Source organism: Lepus europaeus, chromosome 2 (genome assembly GCF_033115175.1).
Source record: "Lepus europaeus isolate LE1 chromosome 2, mLepTim1.pri, whole genome shotgun sequence".
In the NCBI taxonomy this organism is placed as follows: domain Eukaryota; kingdom Metazoa; phylum Chordata; class Mammalia; order Lagomorpha; family Leporidae; genus Lepus; species Lepus europaeus.
This window is the reverse complement of record NC_084828.1, coordinates 52,530,963-52,551,955: the sequence shown is the minus strand read 5'-3', so window position 1 is coordinate 52,551,955 and position 20,993 is coordinate 52,530,963. Positions and strand designations below refer to the sequence as shown.

General features: G+C 39.5%; 1 protein-coding gene across 1 annotated transcript in view; it reads left to right on the top strand.

Annotated features, from left to right (window-relative positions):
- The window catches only part of GABRR3 (gamma-aminobutyric acid type A receptor subunit rho3), a 72,593-nt gene that overhangs the window by 22,351 nt on the left and 29,249 nt on the right, over positions 1–20,993 (top strand). Inside the window, 1 exon segment of the mRNA XM_062176116.1 lies at positions 20,902–20,984. Coding sequence (XP_062032100.1) covers positions 20,902–20,984 — 83 coding nt within the window.

Sequence of the window (20,993 nt, the reverse complement as noted above, 5' to 3'; positions counted from 1 at the left end):
AACAAATGTTGCTCTAACAGCGCCGTAATTTTATATTTTATTTTTAATTGATACATAGTAATTATGCAAGTTTATGAGGTAGAGCGTGACATTTCAAGTCATACATATAACGTATAATGATCACATAAAGGTAACTGTATATCACCTCAGACATTTATCATTTCTGTAGGCTAGAAACATTTAAAATCCCTTTTTTTCCTAATATCTATTTTGAAAATACTCCACTAGTTGTCATCAACCATAGTTATCCTATTGTGACATGGAACATGAGAAGTTATTTCTCCTATCCACCTACACACCTACACCTGTTAACCAGCCTCTCTCCACCCCTCTCCCCCACACCCTTCCCAGGCTCTAGTAACTACTGTTCTATTCTCCATTTCTTTGATATCAACTTTTTAATATGCATGTGTAAGAAAGGACATGCAGTATTTGTCTTATTTACTTTACTTAACATTAGGTCCTCTAGTTTCATTCATTGTACAGCAAACAACAGACTTTCATTCATTCTTTTTATGGTTAAACACTATTCCGTGTATGTATGGAACACATTTTCTTTATCCATTCATCCATGGATGGACATCTTGGTTGGCTCCATGTCATGGGTATTGCAAATAGTGCTGTAATAAACTAATGAGTACAAATGTTTCTTCCATATAGTGATTTAACTTCCTTTGGATATATACCCAGTAGTGAGAATACAGGATCCTATAGTAGTTGCATTTCTAGTATTTTTAAATATATTTTTTGTTAGATTTATGTATTTATTTGAAAGTCAGAGTTACACAGAGAGGAGAGGCAGAGGCAGAGGGAGAGAGAGAGAGAGAGAGAGAGAGAGAGAGAGAGATATCTTTCAGAGGTTCACTCCCTAGTTGGCCACAATGGCTGGAGTTGCACCAATCTGAAGCCAAGAGCCAGGAGCTTCTTCCAGGTCTCCCAAGTGAGTGCAGGGGCTGAAGGACTTGGGCTATCCTCCACTGCTTTCCCAGGCCACAGCAGAGAGCTGGATTGGAAGTGCAGCAGCCGGGTCTTGAACCAGTGCCCATATGGGATGCCGGCGCTTCAGGCCAGGGCATTAATCAGCTGCACCATAGCAGCGGCCCCTTAAATATATTTTTTAAAAGATTTATTTTGCCGGCGCCGTGGCTCAACAGGCTAATCCTCCGCCTAGCGACGCCGGCACACCAGGTTCTAGTCCTGGTCGGGGCGCCTGATTCTGTCCCGTTGCCCCTCTTCCAGGCCAGCTCTTTGCTATGGCCCGGGAGTGCAGTGGAGGATGACCCATGTGCTTGGGCCCTGCACCCCATGGGAGACCAGGAGAAGCACCTGGCTCCTGCCTTGGGATCAGCACGGTGCGCCAGCCACGGCGGCCATTGGAGGGTGAACCAACGGCAAAGGAAGGCCTTTCTCTCTGTCTCTCTCTCTCACTATCCACTCTGCCTGTCAAAAATTTTAAAAAAAATTAAAAAAAAAAGATTTATTTTATTCATTTGAATGGACGAGATAGAGAGAGAGAGAGAGAGAGAGAGAAAGGGAGAGATGGAGATATCTTTCATTCACTAGTTCACTCCTCAGTTAGCCACAATGAAGGAGGTAGACCAGGCCAAAGTCAGGAGCCAGGAGACCCACCCAGGACTCCCACATGAGTGCAGGGGCCCAGGGTCTTGAATCATCTGCTGCTGCTTTCCCAGATGAGTTAGCAGGAAGCTAGATTGCAAGTGGAGCTACCAGGACTTGAATCGGCACCTATGTGGAATGCCAGCATTGCAGGCATCAGCTTAAACCATTAAGCCACAGGGCTGCCCCATCTAGTTTTTTGAGTAACTTCCATACTATTCTCCATAATGGCTCTAGTAATTTGCATTCCCACAAACAAACAGCATATGTGATTTCCCCATTTCATCCTTACCAGCATTTTTACCCTATATCTTTTTTTTTTTTTTTTAACAGGCAGAGTGGACAGTGAGAGAGAGAGAGAGACAGAGAGAAAGGTCTTCCTTTACCGTTGGTTCACCCTCCAATGGCTGCTGCGGCCAGCACACTGCGGCTGGCGCATCGCGCTAATCTGAAAACAGGAGCCAGGTGCTTCTCCTGGTCTCCCACACGGGTGCAGGGCCCAAAGACTTGGGCCATCCTCCAATGCACTCCCGGGCCACAGCAGAGAGCTGGCCTGGAAGAGGGGCAACCGGGACAGAATCTGGAGCCCCGACCAGAACTAGAACCCGGTGTGCCGGCACCACGAGGCAGAGGATTAGCCTATTGAGCCATGGCGCCGGCCACCCTATATCTTTTTGAAAATAATAATTTGAACTAGGCTCATTGTGGTTTGATTTGCACTTCCCTGATAATTAGTGATACTAAGTATTTTTTCATATACTTGGTGACCATTTGTATGTCCTCTTTTGAGAGTTGTCTATTCAAGTCATTGACCCATTTTTAATTTTTTTTTTTATTTGAAAGGCAGAGAGACAGAAAGATTTCTAACCACTGCTTAACTCACCAAATGCCTACCACAAACAAGAGCCTAGAACTCAATCTGGGTCTCCCATGTGGGTAGCAGGAACACAAGTACCTAGGCCATCACCAGCTGCCTCTTGTGTATTAGCTGGAAGCTGAAATCAGAAGTAAAACCGGTACTTGATCCCAGGCACTCAAATATGGGCTGCAGGCCTCCCAAAGAGCATCCTAATCACTGTGACAAATGCCCACCCCCATTCACCCATTTGTAAGTCAGATTCTTTGATGTTCACTTTGTTGAGTTGTCTTAGTTGCTCATATATTCTGGAAATTATTACCTTGTCAGAATAATACTCTGCAAATATTTTCTCTGCTTCTGAATGTTGTATATTCATTTTGTTGATTGTTTCCTAGGCTGTACAGGTTTCTAATGATTATATGTGATGATTATATCATCACATCTGTCAATTTTTTGTTGGATTGCCTATGCCATGGGGGTCAGATCAAAAAAAAATCTCTGCCCAGCCAATGTCTTGAAGCATTTCTTCTATGTTTTCTTCTAGTACTTCCATAATTGTTTGACTACATTTAACACTCAGATCCATTTTTAGCTGATTTTTGTATAGAATGAGAGTTAGATGTCTGGTTTCAATCTTCTGCATATAGATATCTAGTTTTCCCGCACACCATTCACTAAAGAGATTTTTCTTGTTCTTTCTTTTAACTAGAAACTTTTTATTTGATCAGTATTTTCATAGGAATTGCATTAAATCTATATTACCTGTGATAGTATCTTTGGGTATTATGGACATTTAAAACATTATTTCTTCTAGCCCATGAACATGGCTGCCTTTCAATTTGTGTGTGTCATTTTCAATTTCTTTCATCAATGTTTTATCATTTTATTATAGATATCATTCATTTGGTTATATGTATTCTTATTTATCTAATTTAGTTTAAGGCTACTGTGAACAGTATTGCTTTCATGATTTCTTTCTCAAGAATTTCATTACTCATCTATAAAAAAAAAAAACCACTGGTTTTTATGTTGATTTTGTGTCTTGCAAGCTTACTGAATTTATTTATCAATTATGGTTTTTGGTGCAGCCTGCACTGTGTGTGTGTGTGTGTGTGTGACCTACAAACAGATAATTTGACCTCCTACTTTCCTATTCGGTTGAATTTTATTTCTGTTCCCTTATTGCTCTGGCTAAGACTTCAAATATTATACTGAATAAGAGTGATAAAAGGTAATATCGTTGCCTTTTTCCTGATCTTAAAGGAAATTAAGCTTTTTGCTATTCAGTAAGATATAGTATGTAAGTTTGTCACATATATCCTTTATTGTTTTAAGGTACATTTATTTCTATGCCTAATACTTTCAGCATTTTTAAACATTGACAGACGTTGAATTTTATTGAATTCTTTTTTTCTACATCTATTGAGATAATTGAATGATTTTCCCCCTCATTTTATTGATTCTATACGTTTATTGATTTGTGTGTGCTAGCCCTTCCTTTCATCTCTGGGATAAATCCCACTTGATTATGGTATTTTTTGTGGTTTTTATTATTATTTAATAACTAACAATGTGGAACATCTTTTCATGTGTTTACTGGCCATTTGCATTTCTTCTTTGGAGAAGTATCTACTCAAATCTTCCACACATTTTAAATTGCATTATATCTTTATGAATATGAACATTGTTGAGTTATAAGTATTTTTATGTATTCTCCACAGTAGTTCCTTATCAGATATATAATTTGATATTAACTTCTTCCATTCTTAAGGTAAAGGTGTTGTTTTTCACGATTAGATCATATTTAGATTAAGTATCACATTAACTATTGGTTTCTCATAGATGCCCTTTAGCAGATTGAAGAAGTTCCATTCTATTCCTGTTTATTTAGTGTTAATATTATAAAATATTGTTGGATTTTGTAAAATACTTTTTCTGTGTTATTGAAATTATTCTGTGATTTTTGTCCTTTTTTTTTTTACCTAGAAACCTTTTATTTACCTATGAACCTCATGCATTTCATATATAAAAATTTAGGAACACAGTGATTCTTCCCACACTATCCTGCCTCCCACCCATATTTCCATCCTTTTTCCACCTCACTATTCCCATTCTTATTTTTAACTAAGATCTATTTTCAATTAACTTTATACACATGAGATTAACGCTACACTAAGAGTTCAACAAACAATATGAAAATGAAAATTGTTCCTCAACAGTCAAGACAAAGGCTGTTGAAAGTCACTGCATCACAAAGTGTCAATTTCACTCCTATAGATTACTTTTTATGTACTCTATTAGTTACCACAGATCAGGGAGACATGTGGTATTTGTCTTTTGGGGACTGGCTTATTTCACTAAATATAATGTTTTCCAGTTACAACCATTTTGTTGAAAATAACAGGATTTCATTTTTATTGCAGTGTATTATCCCATGGTGTACATATACCATAATTTCTTTATCTAGTCTACAGTTGACAGACATCTGGGTTGATTCCATATCTTAGCTATTGTGGATTAAGCTGCAATAAACATGAAGTACAGATAACTCTTTCATATGCTGATTTCTTTTTCTTTGGGTAGATTCCTCCCCACATTCTGGCTTGGGCAGTGGAGCCTCCCCTAGGTTTCCTGTCTTGGAGGAAGAACATTATGGATTCATTGCTCAATATTATCAGGCCAGATACCCCATTTGGTGTAGCAGAGAGGTGACTTCCCTGGGGAGCTTTCCTTTGGGGGAAGGACTGAGGCCACTTAGGGAGTTATCACGGATTTTCATTGTGAAACACTGGGATTCTTCTGAGGCCGTTACATGCCTCTCCTCAAGTGGCTCTCTCACACACATAAGCTAATTTCTAACTAACGGTTCCATTGTAGTCAAGAAGATGCATGGTATGATTTCAATTTGCTGAGACTTGCTTTATGGCCTAGCATGAGATCTATCCTAGAGAAAGTTCTATGCACTGGTGAGAAGAATTATCTTCTGCAACTGTAGGATAAAAGTTCTGTAGATATCCTTTAGGTCCATTTTGTCTATAGTGTTGATTAACTCTGTTGTTTCCTTGCTATTTTTCTGTCTGGTTTATCTGTCCATTGCTGAAAGTGGGGTATTGAAGTCCTTCATTACTATTGTATTGGAGTCTATATCTCCCTTCAGTCCCATTAAAATTTCTTTTAAATAGCCTGGTGCCCTGTAATTGGGTGCATGTACATTTATTGTAGTCACGTCTTCCTGTTGAATTGATCCTTTAATCATTACATAGTGCCTTCTTTGTTTCTTTAACAGTTTTTTGTGTTGAAGCCTATTTTATCTGATATTAGGATGGCTACACCAACTCTTTTTTGGTTTCTGTTAGCATGAAATATCTTTTTCCATCCTTTCACTTTCTCTTTTTTTCTAGATTTATTTTATTTATTTGAAAGACAGAGTTACAGAGAGAGGTAGAGACAGAGAGAGATGTCTTCCATCCAATGGTTCACTCCCCAGATGACCGCAATAGCCAGAACTGCACCGATCTGAAGCCAGGAGCTGGGAGCTTCTTCCTGGTCTCCCAAGTGTGTGCAGGGGCCCAAGGACTCAGGCCGTCTTCTACTGCTTTCCCAGGCCAAAGCAGAGAGCTGGATTGGAAGTGGAGCAGCCGAGACTAGAACTGACGCCCATAGGGAATGCCGACACTTCAGGCCAGGGCTTTAACCTGCTGCACCACAGCGCCAGCCCCCATCCTTTCACTTTCAGTCTGCATGTATCTTTGTTGGTGAGATATATTTTTTGTAGGCAGCAAATAGATGTTGTTTTTTAATCCATTTAGCCAGTCTGTGTCTTTTAACTGGAGAGTTGAGGCCATTTACTTTCAAGGTGACTATTGATAAGTATCAACTTGGCCCTGCCACTTTCCAATAAATACTCCTATTGTTTACTTTGGATTTCCTTTGTACTTTTACTGGGAGATTTTCTGCCTTTACCTTCTTTCATAGTTTCATGTTTGTGTTTCTGTGTGTAGCACATCCTTAACCATCTTTTGGAAGGCTAGACCAGTGGTGATAAATTGTTTCAATTTCTGTTTGTTATGGAAGGTCTTTATTTCACCTTCATTCACAAATGAAAGCTTTGAAGGGTACAGAATTCTGGGTTGATAGTTTTTTTTTTTCTCTTAAGATTTGGAATCTATCTGGCCATTCTCTTCTAGCTTGTAGGGTTTCTGATGAGAAGTCAGCTGTGAGTCTAATTGGAGATCCTCTGAAAGTAATCTGGCATTTCTCTTGTGCATAATTTAGAATCTTTTCTTTCTGTTTTACTTGGGAGAATTTGACTACAATGTGTTGTGGTGAAGATCTTTTTTGTTCATGTCTGTTATGAGTTCTGTGGGTTTCCTATACTTAGACGTCCCTTTCTTTCTCCAAATTAAGGAAGTTTTCTGTAATTCTTTCTCTAAAAAGGCCTTCTAATCTATTTTCTCTTTACATGCCTTTAAGAACTCCTAAAATCTCCAACACTGTGTTTTAGTTTTCTAATTTCCTTTTTTTTTTTTTTTTGTCTGAGTGTAAAATAAAATTTCCAGAGATCTGTCTTCTAGCCTGGATATTCTTTCTTCTGCCTCACTGAGTCTGTTGTTAAGGCTTCCCACTACATTTCTTATTTGATCTATTGAATTCGTCATTTCCGACATTTCACTTGATTTCTCTTTAAAAATCTCAATTTCATGGGGAAATTTTTCATTCTTGTTATGTATGGAGTTATTTAATTTGTGGATTTGTTTCTAATTATTTCTAAGTGACTCTACAATCAATTTTTTTTTAATTTCATTTCTGGCATTTCTTCAATCTCTTCACCTTCACATTCTAATATTGATATGTTGTGTTTGGGGGGCACTGTGTTTCTTTCTTATTCTTGTTTCTTGAATTTCTGCATTTATTTTTAGGTATTTGTGGAGATACTTGTTCTGTTTTGCTTTTTTTTTTTTCCTCTGATGCCTTTTGTCTTTGGACTGTGCCTCTGAGGCTTAGTGAAGTATCTGCTCTTTCAGAGAATACCCACAGGTATATGCTGGGTGTGGCCAGGGAGCTCTGTTCAATGCTCCAAGGTGAGGGGAATATCCAAGGTGACACTGAAGTTGGGCATGGTAGATCTCTTTTTTTTTTCCAGAGGGGAATGTTTGATCACCTCTGTTGGCATAGTCTCATCCTCACCTCCTCTCCTCCAGGGAGACCACTGTCTTGGCATTAACCCCAGTGAGTACAGTATTCATCCACACTTCCATAAGGACCACGCAAAGTATCCATGCAGTCTTCAGTGTGAGCACAGATCCAGTAGCAATGACCCACCCCAGTAAATCAAGGAGTGCCAAGCTTGTGGATTCACCCACAATGAGTGCCCAGAGACCTAGCCCACACCCTGTGCCCTCCCATGCAGCCACAGTGTTTCCCCAGTCCCTGCACACAAGCCTCCCACAATCACAGCATTGCAATGGTTCACTCTGACCTATCAATCTGTCCCATCCACAGAGAAGAGGAGACCTTCCCATAGCCAGCCACCTGTTGGAACTCTGCCCAGGCAGCCCCAGAGCATGGGATGTGCTGGGAGGCTAGAGGCACCTCACAGTCCTACATGGTGCCTAGACCCTGTCAATCCTTCCAGCCAGACTCAGATGTCTTGGCTGATTGCTGGACATACAGACATAGCTGGCACAGATGTTATATATGTCCAAAATGGCACCCACCCTCTCTCTGCTAGTTGTAAGGCACCATTGTCAGAGGGTTGGGGAAAAAGAAACATGCCCCTTTTTTTCCTCTAGGTTGGCAGGTACACTGACCCCCACAGGGCTCCAAGCCGGACTCACACCAGGCTCTCCCCACAGCTTTATCACCAGTGGCTTGGGCTGCTGCACTCTGGTCTTATTCAGAGAGCTGGTCTTACTCTCCAGAGCTGGTGCTGAGTATCTTGGCTGCTGGAGTCCTGTGTTGTGTCCATGCTCGTGCTGCACATCCACACCCTCCACGTAGATCCAAAGCATCCCTCCAACTTCCATGGAGTTTCCACTGTAGTTTTACCACTAACTCTTCCTTGAGATTTCACTCTCACCACTCTTTTTTTTTTTAACCTATCTTCCCCCAGACTACAGCAGTAAGCTCCCTCCCTACTCTGCCCTGTCCTTAATTATATAAATGTGCTGTTGGATTTGATTTACTAATATTTTCTTGAGGGTTTTTGTATATATGTGCATCAAGGATGTTGGCCTGTTGTTTTCTTTTTTTGCTGTGTCCTTGTCTGGTTTTGGTATTAAAATACTGCTGAGCCCCTGGAGTGAGTTTCGAAGGATTCTTTTCTTTTGGGACTTTGGATGCTTTAAGGAAAATTGGTGTCAATTCTTCTGTAAAGGTTTGGTAAAAATTTATCAGTGAGAACATCTGGTCACATGATTTTCTTTTTTTAAGAGACTATATTATTGATTAAATTCTTTCTTTTTGTTCTGTTCAGGTTTTCTGTCCTCATAGTTCAATTTTGGTAGGTTATTTGGGTCCAGAAATCTTATCACTTGTTCTAGGATTTACAGTTTGTTAGCATAAAGATATTAATAATAGTCCCTAATTATTCCTTGTATTTCTATAATATTAGTTCCTTTTTTAAAAAAATATTTACTCATTTATTTGAAAGTCAGAGTTACAGAGAGAGGCAGCGAGAGAGGTCTTCCATCCACTGGTTCCCTCCCCAACTGGCCACAATGGCCAGAGCTGAGCTGATCCAAAGCCAGGAGCCAGGAGCTTCTTCCAGGTCTCCCAGGCGGGTGCAGGGGCCCAAGGACTTGAGCCATATTCTGCTTTCCTGGGCCACAGCAGAGAGCTGGATTGGAAGTGGGGCAGGTGGGACATGAACTGGTGACCATGTGGGATGCCCGCACTGCAGGCGGCAGTTTTACCTGCTACACCACAGTGCTAGATCCTATAGTATTAGTTCTAATATCTCCTTTTTCCACTTCTGATTTTATTTTCTTGGGTTTTCTCTTTTTTCCTATTAGTCTAGCTAAAGGTTTGTCAATTTCATTTATATTTTCAAATAGCAGCTCTTCATTTCACTGATCCATATTATTTTTTTTTTCTTTACTGGAAGGAATTATATAAAATTCCTTTTTTTTAAACTTTCATTTAGTAGATATAAATTTCCGAAGTACAGTTTATGGATTACAATGGCTTTTCCCCCCCACAACTTCCCACCCACCCACAACCCTCCCATCTCCCACTCCCTCTCCCATTCCATTCACATCAAGATTCATTTTCAATTATCTTTATATACAGAAGATCAATTTAGTATATATTAAGTAAAGATTTCATCAGTTTGCCCCCACATGGAACACAAATTGCCAGATACTGTTTTGAGCACTAGTAATATCATTAATTCACATTGAACTACACATTAAGGACAGAGATCCTACATGGGGAGTAAGTGCACAGTGACTCCTGTTGTTGACTTAACAATTTGACACTCTTGTTTAAGGCATCAGCAAACTCCCCAGGCTCTAGTCATGAGTTGCCAAGACTATGTAAGCCCCCTGAGCTCGCCGACTTTGATCTTATTTCGACAAGGCCATAGTCAAAGTGGAAGTTCTCTCCTCCCTTCAGAGAATGGTACCTCCTTCTTTGATGCCCCGTTCTTTCCACTGGGATCTCACTCACAGAGATCTTTCATTTAGGTCTTTTTTTTTTTCCAGAGTGTCTTGGCTTTCCATTCCTAAACTACTCTCATGGGCTCTTCAGCCATATCCGAATGCCTTAAGGGCCGATTCCGAGGCCAGAGTACTGTTTAGGACAACTGCCATTCTATGAGTCTGCTGTGTATTCCGCTTCCATGTTGGATTGTTCTCTCCCTTTTTGATTCTATCAGTTAGTATTAGCAGACACTAGTCTTGTTTATGTGATCCCTTTGACTCTTAGACCTATCATTATGATCTATTGTGACCTGAAATTGATCACTTGAACTAGTGAGGTGGCATTGCTACATACAACCTTGATGGCATTGTATTGGAATCCCCTGGCACATTTCTAACTCCACCACTTGAGGCAAGTCAGCTTAAGCATGTCCAAAATTGTACATCTCCTCCCTCTCATATTCCCACTCTTATATTTAACAGAGATCACTTTTCAGTTAACTTTAAACACCTAAGAATAATTGTGTGTTAATTACTTAGCTCAACCAATGGGGTTAAGTAGAACAAACAAAAATACTAAAAGGGATATAATATTAAATTGTACATCAACAGTGATGATAAGGGCTGATCAAGTCATTGTTTCCAAAAGTGTCCATTTCACTTCATTAGGTTTCCTTTTTGATGCTCAGTTAGTTGTCACCAATCAGAGCAAACATATGATATTTGTCCCTATGGGACTGGTTTATTTCACTCAGCATGATGTTTTCCAGATTCCTCCATTTTGCTGCAAATGACCAGATTTCATTGTTTTTTACTGCTATACAGTATTCTATAGAGTACATGTCCCATAATTTCTTTATTCAGTCTACTGTTGATGTGCATTTGGGTTGATTCCAGGTCTTAGCTATTGTGAATTGAGCTGCAATAAACATTAATGTTCAGACAGCTTTTGTGTTTGCCAATTTAATTTCCTTTGGGTAAATTCCAAGGAGTGGGATGGTTGGGTTCAATGGTAGGGTTATATTCAGATTTCTGAAGAATCTCGACACTGACTTCCATAGTGGCTTTAACAGTTTGTATTCCCACCATCAGTGGGTTAGTATCCCTTTTTCCCCACATCCTCACCAGCATCTGTTGTTGGTAGATTTCTGTATATGGGCCATTCTCACTGGGGTGAGGTGAGACCTCATTGTGGTTTTGATTTGCATTTCCCTGATTGCTAGTGATCCTGAACATTTTTTCATGTGTCTGTTGGCCATTTGGATTTCCTCTTTTGAAAAATATCTATTGAGGTTCTTGGCCCATCTCTTAAGTGGGTTGTTTGTTTTGATGTTGTGAAGTTTCTTGATTTCTTTGTAGATTCTGGTTATTAACCCTTTATCTGTTGCATAGTTTGCAAATATTTTTTCCCAATCTGTCAGTTGCCTCTTCACTTTCCTGACTGTTTCTTTTGAAGTACAGAAACTTCTCAATTTGATACAATCCCAAATGTTAATTTTGGCTTTGACTGCCTGTGCTTCTGGGGTCTTTTCCAAGCATTCTTTGTATCTTGCAGGGTTTCTCCAATGTTCTCTAATAATTTGATGGTGTTGGATTGTAGATTTAGGTCTTTAATGTGTAAGGTGAAAGGTAGGGGTCTTGCTTCATGCTTCTGCACTTGGAAATCCAATTTTCCCAGCACCATTTATTGAATAGACTGTCCTTAGTCCAGGGATTGGTTTTGGATCCTTGATCAAATATAAGTTGGCTGTAGATGTTTGGATTGACTTCTAGTGTTTCTATTCTGTTCCATTGGTCTATCCCTCTGTTTTTGTACCAGTACCATGCTGTTTTGATAACAACTGCCCTGTAGTATGTCCTGAAATCTGGTATTGTGATACCTCTGGCTTTGTTTTTGTTGTACAAGATTGCTTTGGCTATTCGAGGTCTCCTGTTTCTCTATATAATTTCAGCATCATTTTTTCCAGATCTGAGAAGAATGTCTTCGGTATCTTGATTGGTATGGCATTGAATGTATAAATTGCTTTTGGGAGAATGGACATTTTGATGATATTGATTCTTCCAATCCATGAGCATGGAAGATTTCTCCATTTTTTGGTATCCTCTTCTATTTCTTTCTTTAAGATTTTGTAATTCTCATCGTAGAGATCTTTAATGTCATTGGTTAAGTTTATTCCAAGGTATTTGATTGTTTTTGTAGCTATTGTGAATGGGATTGATCTTAGAAGTTCATTCTCAGCCATGGCATTGCCTGTGTATACAAAGGCTATTGATTTTTGTGCATTGATTTTATATCCTGCTACTTTGTCAAACTCTTTGATGAGTTCCAATAGTCTCTTAGTAGAGTTCTTTGGATCCCCTAAATAAAGAACCATATCATCTGCAAAGAGGGATAGTTTGTGTTCTTCCTTCCCAATTTGTATCCCTTTAATTTCTTTTTCTTGCCTAATAGCTCTGGTTAAAACTTCCAGAACTGTGTAGAATAGCAGTGGTGAGAGTGGATACCCCTGTCTGGTACCAGATCTCAGTGGAAATGCTTCCCATTCAATAGGATGCTGGCCATGGGTTTTTCATAAATTGCTTTGATTATATTGAGGAATCTTCCTTCTATACCCAGTTTGCTTAGGTTTTTAATCATGACAGGGTGTTGTATTTTATCAAATGCTTTCTCTGCATCTATTGAGATAATCATATGGTTTTTCTTCTGCAGTCTGTTCATGTGGTGTATCATGTTGATTGTTTTGCGAACACTGAACCATCCCTGCATACCAGGGATAAATCCCACTTGGTCTGGGTGGATGATCTTTTTGATGTGTTGTTGCATTCTATTGGCCAGTATTTTATTGAATATTTTTGCATCTATGTTCGTTAGGGATATTGGTCTGTAATATTCTTTCAATGCTGCATCTTTCTCCAGCTTAGGAATTAAGATGATGGTGACTTCATAGAAAGAATTTGGGAGGATTCCCTCTTTTTTGATTGTTCTAAATAATTTGAGAAGAATTGGAGTTAGTTCTTCTTTAAATGTCTGGTAGAATTCAGCAGTGAATCCATCTGGTCCTGGGCTTTTCTTTGTTGGGAGGGCCTTTATTACTGTTTCAATTTCTGTCTCAGTTATGGGTCTGTTTAGGTTTTCTATGTCTTCCTAGTTCAATTTAGGTAGGTTGTGTGTGTCCAGGAATCTATCCATTTCTAATAGATTTCCCTGTTTGCTGGCATACAAGTCCTTGTAGTAATTTCTGATGATTCTTTTTATTTCTGTGGTGTCTGTTGTTACGTTTCCCTTTTCATCTCTGATTTTATTGATTTGGGTCTTTTCTCTTCTTTTTTTAGTTAGTTGGGCCAATGGGGTGTCAATTGTGTTTATTTTTTCAAAAAACCTGCTCCTCATTTGGCTGATTTTTTGTAATTTTTTTTTTGGATTCAATCCTGTTGATTTCTTCTCTGATTTTAATTATTTCTCTTCTCCTACTAGATTTGGATCTGGTTTGCTGCAGTTTTTCTAGATCCTTGAGATGCATTGAAAGCTCATTTATTTGGTGCCTTTCCAATTTCTTGATGTAGGCACCTATTGCTGTAAATTTTCCTCTTAACACTGCTTTTGCTGTATCCCATAAGTTTTGATATGTTGTGCTGTTGTTCTCATTTACTTCCAGAAAGTTTTTAATTTCTCTCTTGATTTCTTCTATGATCCAGTGTTCATTCAGGAGCACATTGTTCAATCTCCATGTGTTTTCATATGTTCTTGGGATTCCTGAGTTGCTAATTTCCAATTTCATTCCACTATGGTCTGAGAAGCTGCATGGTATGATTCTAATTCTTTTGAATTTGCTGAGACTTGCTCTATGGCCTAGTATGTGGTCAATCCTAGAGAAGGTTCCATGTACTGCTGAGAAGAATGTAAATTCTTTATGTGTAGGATTAAAAGTTCTGTAGATATCTGTTAGATCAATTTGGTCTATAGTGTCATTTAAATCTACTGTTTCCTTGTTGATCTTCTGTCCTGTTGATCTGTCTTTTTCTGACAATGGTGTGTTGAAGTCCCCTAATACTATTGTGTTGGAATCTAAGTCTCCCTTTAAGTCCCTTAACATATCTTTTAAATAAACTGGTGCCCTGTAATTAGGTGCATATACATTGATAATCATTATATCTTCCTGTTGAATTGATCCCTTAATCATTATATAGTGCCCCTCTTTGTCTCTCTTAACAGTTTTTGCATTAAAGTTTATGTTGTCTGATATTAATATGACTATGCCCGCTCTTTTTTCATTTTTGTTGGCATGGTATATCTTTATCCAGCTTTTAACTTTCAGTCTGCATGTATCTTTGTTGGAAAGATGTGTTTCTTGTAAGCAGCAAATAGATGGGTTTTGTTCTTTAATCCATTCAGCCAATCTGTGCCTTTTAACTGGAGAGTTAAGACCATTAATGTTCAATGTGACTATTGATAAGTAGTAAATTTGCCCTGCCATTTTCCCAAAGATATTTTCTAATATATGCTTTGAACTTCCTGTGATCTTTTGCTGTGAGGTTTCTTTCCTTTACCTTCTTTCATATTGATGACCGTGTTTCTGTGTTTCTGTGTGTAACACATCTTTAAGCATCTTTTGCAGGGCTGGATGAGTGGTGTCAAATTCTTTCAATTTCTGTTTGCTATGAAACGTCTGCATTTCACCTTCATTCACAAAGGAGAGCTTTGCAGGATATAATATTCTGGGCTGGCAGTTTTTCTCTCTTAGTACCTGGGCTATGTCTCGCCATTCCCTTCTAGCTTGTAGGGTTTCTGATGAGAAGTCTGCTGTGAGTCTAATTGGAGCTCCTCTGAGAGTAATCTGACGTTTCTCTCTTGCACATTTTAGGATCTTTTCTTTCTGTTTCACTGTGATGAGTTTAATTACAATGTGTCATGGTGAGGATCTCTTTTGGTCATGGTTACTAGGGGTTCTATGAGCTTCCTGTACTAGGATGTCTCTGTCCTTCTCCAAACCTGGGAAATTCTCTGCTAGTATCTCACTAAAAAGGCCTTCTAATCCTTTCTCTCTCTCCATGCCTTCAGGAACTCCCAGAACTCGAATGTTGATTTTTTAATAGTATCCTGTAGATTCCCGACAATATTTTTTAGATTTCTAATTTCTTCTTCTTTTCTTTGGTTTGACTGTATACTTTCCTGTGCTCTGTCTTCTAAGTCCAATATTCTCTCTTCTGTCTCACTGACTCTGTTTTTAAGGCTCTCTAATATGTTTGTCATTTGATCTATTGAGTTCTTCATTTCAGTTTGATTTTTCTTCACTATCATACTTTCCTGTTCTACTAGTTTCTGCCTTTCATTTTGATTCCTCCTTAAGATTTCATTTTCACAAGAGAGATTTTCTATCCTGTCCAGTAAGGATTTCTGTAGTTCAAGAATTTGTTTTTGAAAACTTCTAAATGTTCTTATCATAAATTTTTTGAAATCGTATCTTGCATTTCTTCTATCTCATCATCATCCTCATAACCTTGGCTTGGGGTGTCTTGTTCATTTGGGGGCATCATAATGTCTTCCTTGATCTTGTTCCCTCGGTTTCTGTGTTTGTTGCTTGGCATTGTGGAGATATTCTTTGAATTCTTCCCTTGCTGTTGTGTTTTTTTCTTGTTATACTGTGACTGTGTTAAGTGGACTTTCTGCTTTTGGAGGAGCCTAAGAGGCTTGAGGCTTGAGATGGATGTGGCCAGAGAGCTTTGCTTGGTTCTTCAGGGTTAAGGGTGTGCCAAAGGTGACACACTCAGGTTAGGCATGGTAAATCTCTCTCTCTCTTTCCCTCTCTCTCTCTCTCTTTATTTATTTATTTACTTATTTATTTATTTATATTTGTTGGATTCAGGAGGGAAGTAATACCACACAGCTGAGCGGAATTGAAGGTAGTCAGCTTCCGATCTCTGCCTTCTGTGGGTATATCATTCGTCTGGTTTTTCCCCAGGACCACACAAAGAATATGTGCTGCCCTCAGTATGGGCTCAAATTCTCATACAGTCTCCCACCAGGTTGCCATGTTACTGAATTGTAGCGTCTCTGGAGAGTACTCACCTGAACTCCGTGAGTTCTCTCGCCTACCATCTCTTTTTTCACCACCTCAGTTCATTAGCTACACCCTTTCACTAAGTCCTAACCTCCTGTTATTTCACCCCCCCTCCAAGTCAGTTTTTTCTGTTTGACTGGGGGGCGGGCACAGCTCTCAGGTTGTGCACAGCCCTGAGGTGGCTCGCACACCTTTTATGTAAGTCCAAAATGGCTCCTGCTCTTTGTCTCCTGCTTGTCTTTGTGAGGTGAGCAGAGAGAAACCGTACTGGTCCTTTTTTTTTTTTTCCTCTCTCCAGTAGTTAGTCTGGTGAACTTTCCCCAGTGGGGCTTCAAGCCAGTTTCCCTGCTGATGTCTCAGGTTACAGAGCTCACCTCCCCTTCCAGCGCAGATGCGTAGACTCCACTGTTTGGCTTCCATGGGCGTCCTTGCTCTTCCCACAGGTCGTCCGTGTCACATACACTAGATCCGGAAGAGTTTCCTCTGCAATTTTTTCCCCGAGCCTTTCCTGAGATTACCATAATTCCATTTTTATTAACCTATCTTTTCCTGGACTATCAGTGTGCGTCCTCTCTATTCCACCATCTTGGCTCCACCCCCGATCCATATTGTTTTAAATTTCTGTTTCACTTATTTATACTTTGAGATGTTTTTTTTCTTTCCTTATGCAAATTTTAAGTTTGGCTTGTTCTTGCTTTTCTAGCTCCTTAAGTTGAATCTTTAGGTTGTTTATTTGAAAGCTTTCTGTTTCTTTGATGTAGGCACTTTCTACTATAAACTTCCTTTGTAGTACACCTTTTGCTATATCCAACTGTTTGTGTTTGTTATATTTTCATTTTTATTTATTTCAATTCATCAGTTATTCAAGAGACTTTAAAATCCTAATTCTTTGTACAATTTTTCATGTTCTTTTTGACTTCCAGTTTTTTGTTTGTTTGTTTTTTGTTTGTTTTTGACAGTGAGAGAGAGAGAGACAGAGAGAAAGGTCTTCCTTTTGCCGTTGGTTCACCCTCCAATGGCTGCCGCGGCCGGCACGCTGCGGCTGGTGCACCACGCTGATCCGAAGCCAGGAGCCAGGTGCTTCTCCTGGTCTCCCATGGGGTGCAGGGCCCAAACACTTGGGCCATCCTCCACTGCACTCCCTGGCCACAGCAGAGAGCTGGCCTGGAAGAGGAGCAACCGGGACAGAATCCGGCGCCCCGACCGGGACTAGAACCCGGTGTGCCGACGCCGCAAGGCGGAGGATTAGCCTGTTGAGCCACGGCGCCGGCCTTGACTTCTAGTTTTGACTTCTAGTGTTTAGAGAAGAAACATGCTATGATTCCCTTTTTAAAAAAAATTTATTGAGACTTGTTTTATATCCTAATATGTGATGTAGAGAATGTTCCATGTGCTGACAAAAGAAATGTGTATTCTGAAGCTGTTAGATGAAATGTTTTATTAGTGTATATTTGTTCCATAGCATAGTTTAATGTTTCTTTGTTAATCTTTTGTCTAGATGATCACAATTGTGAAAAATATATATTGCCATTATTTTGTTAAATGTTTAGGCTATTTATATAGCATCTGTTTCTTTATTCCTCTCTTGTGATTTGATGGCTTTCTATATTGAGAGTCCAATCATCTTCTCCTTCTGTATTGTGTTTCTGTTTTACTATTGAGTTTTATACTTTTGCATGTGTCCATGATAGTAGTTACCATCTTTTGGCTTCTAGCATAGGACTCCCTTAAGCATTTCTTGTAGGGCCAGTCTGATAGTGTGTGAATTCTTTATGACTGACTTAAAATGACTTTATTTCTCCTTTGTTGGATATAGTTCTCTTGATTGGCAATTTCTTTCCTTAAAGGCTTTGAATAGATCACCCCATTCTTTTCATGCCTGAAAGGATTCTGTTGAGAAATATACTGTTATTCTAATGAGGATTTCCTCTTATGTGACTTGGTACTTTTGTCTTACTGTCCTGATATTCTTTATCTTATATTTTTGACAGTATAATTATATTATGCCTCACAGAGGATCCTTTTTGATCAAATCTATTAGGGGTCTTTTGAGCTTCCTGAACATGGGTGTATCTTTTCCAAAACTTAAAAATTTGAGGAATTCAGAAAAGCTTCCTATGCCTTTTATCTTTTCTTCTGTCATTTTATTCCCTATACTGCAAATGTTTGCTTGCTTAATGGTGTCCCATTAATCTCAAAGGCTTTATTTTTAAATTTTTTTCTTTTTCTTTATTTTTAATCTGGCTAGTTTAAAAAGCCTGTCTTCCAACTCAAAAATTCTTCCTTTTGCCTGCTCAGCACCACTGTTGAGTCAGTAACTATGTTTTTTAGTTTACTGATTGAGTTATTTTGATAATTTATTGTTTTTATGATTATTTCTGCTGAATCTCTCATATCGTGGATTATCTTTCTTATTTAATTAAATTGTCTATTTATATTCTCCTGTATCTCATGGTTTCCTTGAAATCATTCTGTTGAATTTTTTGTCAGGCAATTGCTTAATTTCCTTTTCCTTGATGTCAGCTGCCGTAAGTTATTGTGTTACTTTGAAGGCATTGTGTTCCTTGGTCCATGCGTCTTTTGACCATACATTGGTAGTATGCATCTGGCAGGTCAATTGCTTCTACTAATCTTGTAGGGTGACTTTAGAAGTATAAGACTTTCTCCTGATGATATGTCCTAAAAGTGTTAGTTGCATAGGTTGCATTGGAGTTGTTTCTAAGTGGATACTTTAGTGTGGTACCCTGCTTCATTTATAATCAGCCTTTTTTATATCTGCTACCTAATCCCCTTGGTCATCAGTTTCTTCTTGGATACTGTGAAAGAGGTGGATTGAAAGACATCAAATGCGAGCCATTGCTGAGGCATAGTAGATTAAGCCTCTACCTGTGGTGCCAGCATCCCATATGGGTGCCAGTTCAAGTCCCAGATGCTCCACTTCTAATACAGACCCTACTAATGGCCTGAGAAAGCAGAGGAAGATGGCCCAAATGCATGGACCCCTGAATCCATGTGGGAGACCTGGAAGAAGCCCATGGTTCCTGGCTTTGGATCAGCCCAGCTCTGGCTACCGTGCTCTTTTAGGGAATTAACCAGCAGATAGAAAAACTCTCTCTCTGCCTGTAACTCTGCCTTTCAAGTAAATAAGTAAATATTTAAAAAAAACCCCTCAAATGTAGTTTGCCACTTTAAAGTACTAGGAATACACCAGAATGAATATTGCTTTGTGATGCAAAATCATCCAGATACCTCCCTGGTTGAGCATTTTGCTGTTTTACTGTTGATGGCAGAATTTAGCCCATAGAAGATAAAGCAGTCCAGGGCCAGTGTTGTGATGCAGATGGTTAAGCCATGGCCAGCAATGCCAGCATCCCATATGAGTGCCAGTTTGAGTCCCAGCTACATCACTCCAAGGACTGTGCCTGAAAAAGCAGTGGAAATATGACCCAAATGTTTGGGCTGCTGCCACTCACACGGGAAACCTGGATGGAGTTCCAGGCCGCTGGCTTCAGCCTGGTCCAATCCTGGTCATTGTGGCCAATTTGGGAGTGGACCAGTGGATTGAAGACCTCTCCCCTCCCCCCTGCCCCTTGGTTCTCCCCCTCTCTGTGTAACTCTGGTTTTCAAAGAGGGAGAAGCAGCAGCAGCTAAAGTGGTCCTACTCCTCTAACTCAGGGGCGCCATGGGTGTGAGCATCTGTTGCCTTTATCTTTTGCAGACATGCTCAGGGATATGTTGTTCATCTGCGATCTGCTTTTTTGGGCACTAATGTATCTACTTTGAGGCAAGATCACAGTGCAACAACCTCTGCCTGAAGCCAGGAAAATTGAGGCAGTTATAAAATTTGAAAAAGGAACCCTCAGCAGCATGCAAGCCTTTTGACTTAATAGAACCTGAATTATGCATTATGCACACAGATCTATAACTAAAAATGCTCCAGGCTTTTCCCTTACTATGGGAAAGAGAATTTCTTTGCGTAAATTTGCTTTGTAAAATTTGCCTATAGATTTTTACTACACTTTTCTAACACTTAGAGACTACTTAAGTTTGGATCTTTAAAACAGCAGAAAATATTTTAATCTATTTAAAATCCTCTCACTTTGAACTGTACTTTTCTGAAGCCATCAGAGCCAGAAAATACAGAGGGGGTGACCAGGAAATAGTGAGATAAGAAACAGTTGTAAGAACTGGAATTCATTTGTTAACTCAGTGTCTTTTTAAAGGCTGAGTTACAGAGAAAGAGAGACAGAGAGATCTTCCATCCTCTTCCATCCTCTGATTCACTCCTCAAATGGCCACAGTGGCCAGAGCTGGGCCAGACTAAAGCCAGAAGTCAGGAGCTTCTTCCAGGTCTCCCATGTGGATGGCAGGGGCCCAAGCATTTGGGCAATCTTCCTCTGCTTTCCCAGGTACTCTAGCAGGGAGCTGGATCAGAATTGGAGCAGCCAAGGCTCAAACTAACACCTGTATGCACTGCAGGCGGCAGCTTTACCCTCTATGCTACAGTGCCAGCTCCTAACACTGTGTCTTAAGCAAATCATCCACCCTCTGGCTTTGCTTCCTTGCATGTTATTTGGACTGAAGATAGTCAGTCTTACAATGCCAGTCTTGCATTATTCTTGAGTGGCACACACATAGGCAAATTATGAGAAAGCTTCAATGTCACATGTTTATTTGGCCATATCATTAAATGACCTGCATTTTCTTTTTCTCATTTCTTTCAAAGGATAACAGTTTCAGCCATGTGCTTTATGGATTTCACCAGGTTTCCTCTTGACACTCAAAACTGTTCTCTTGAACTGGAAAGCTGTAAGTTTT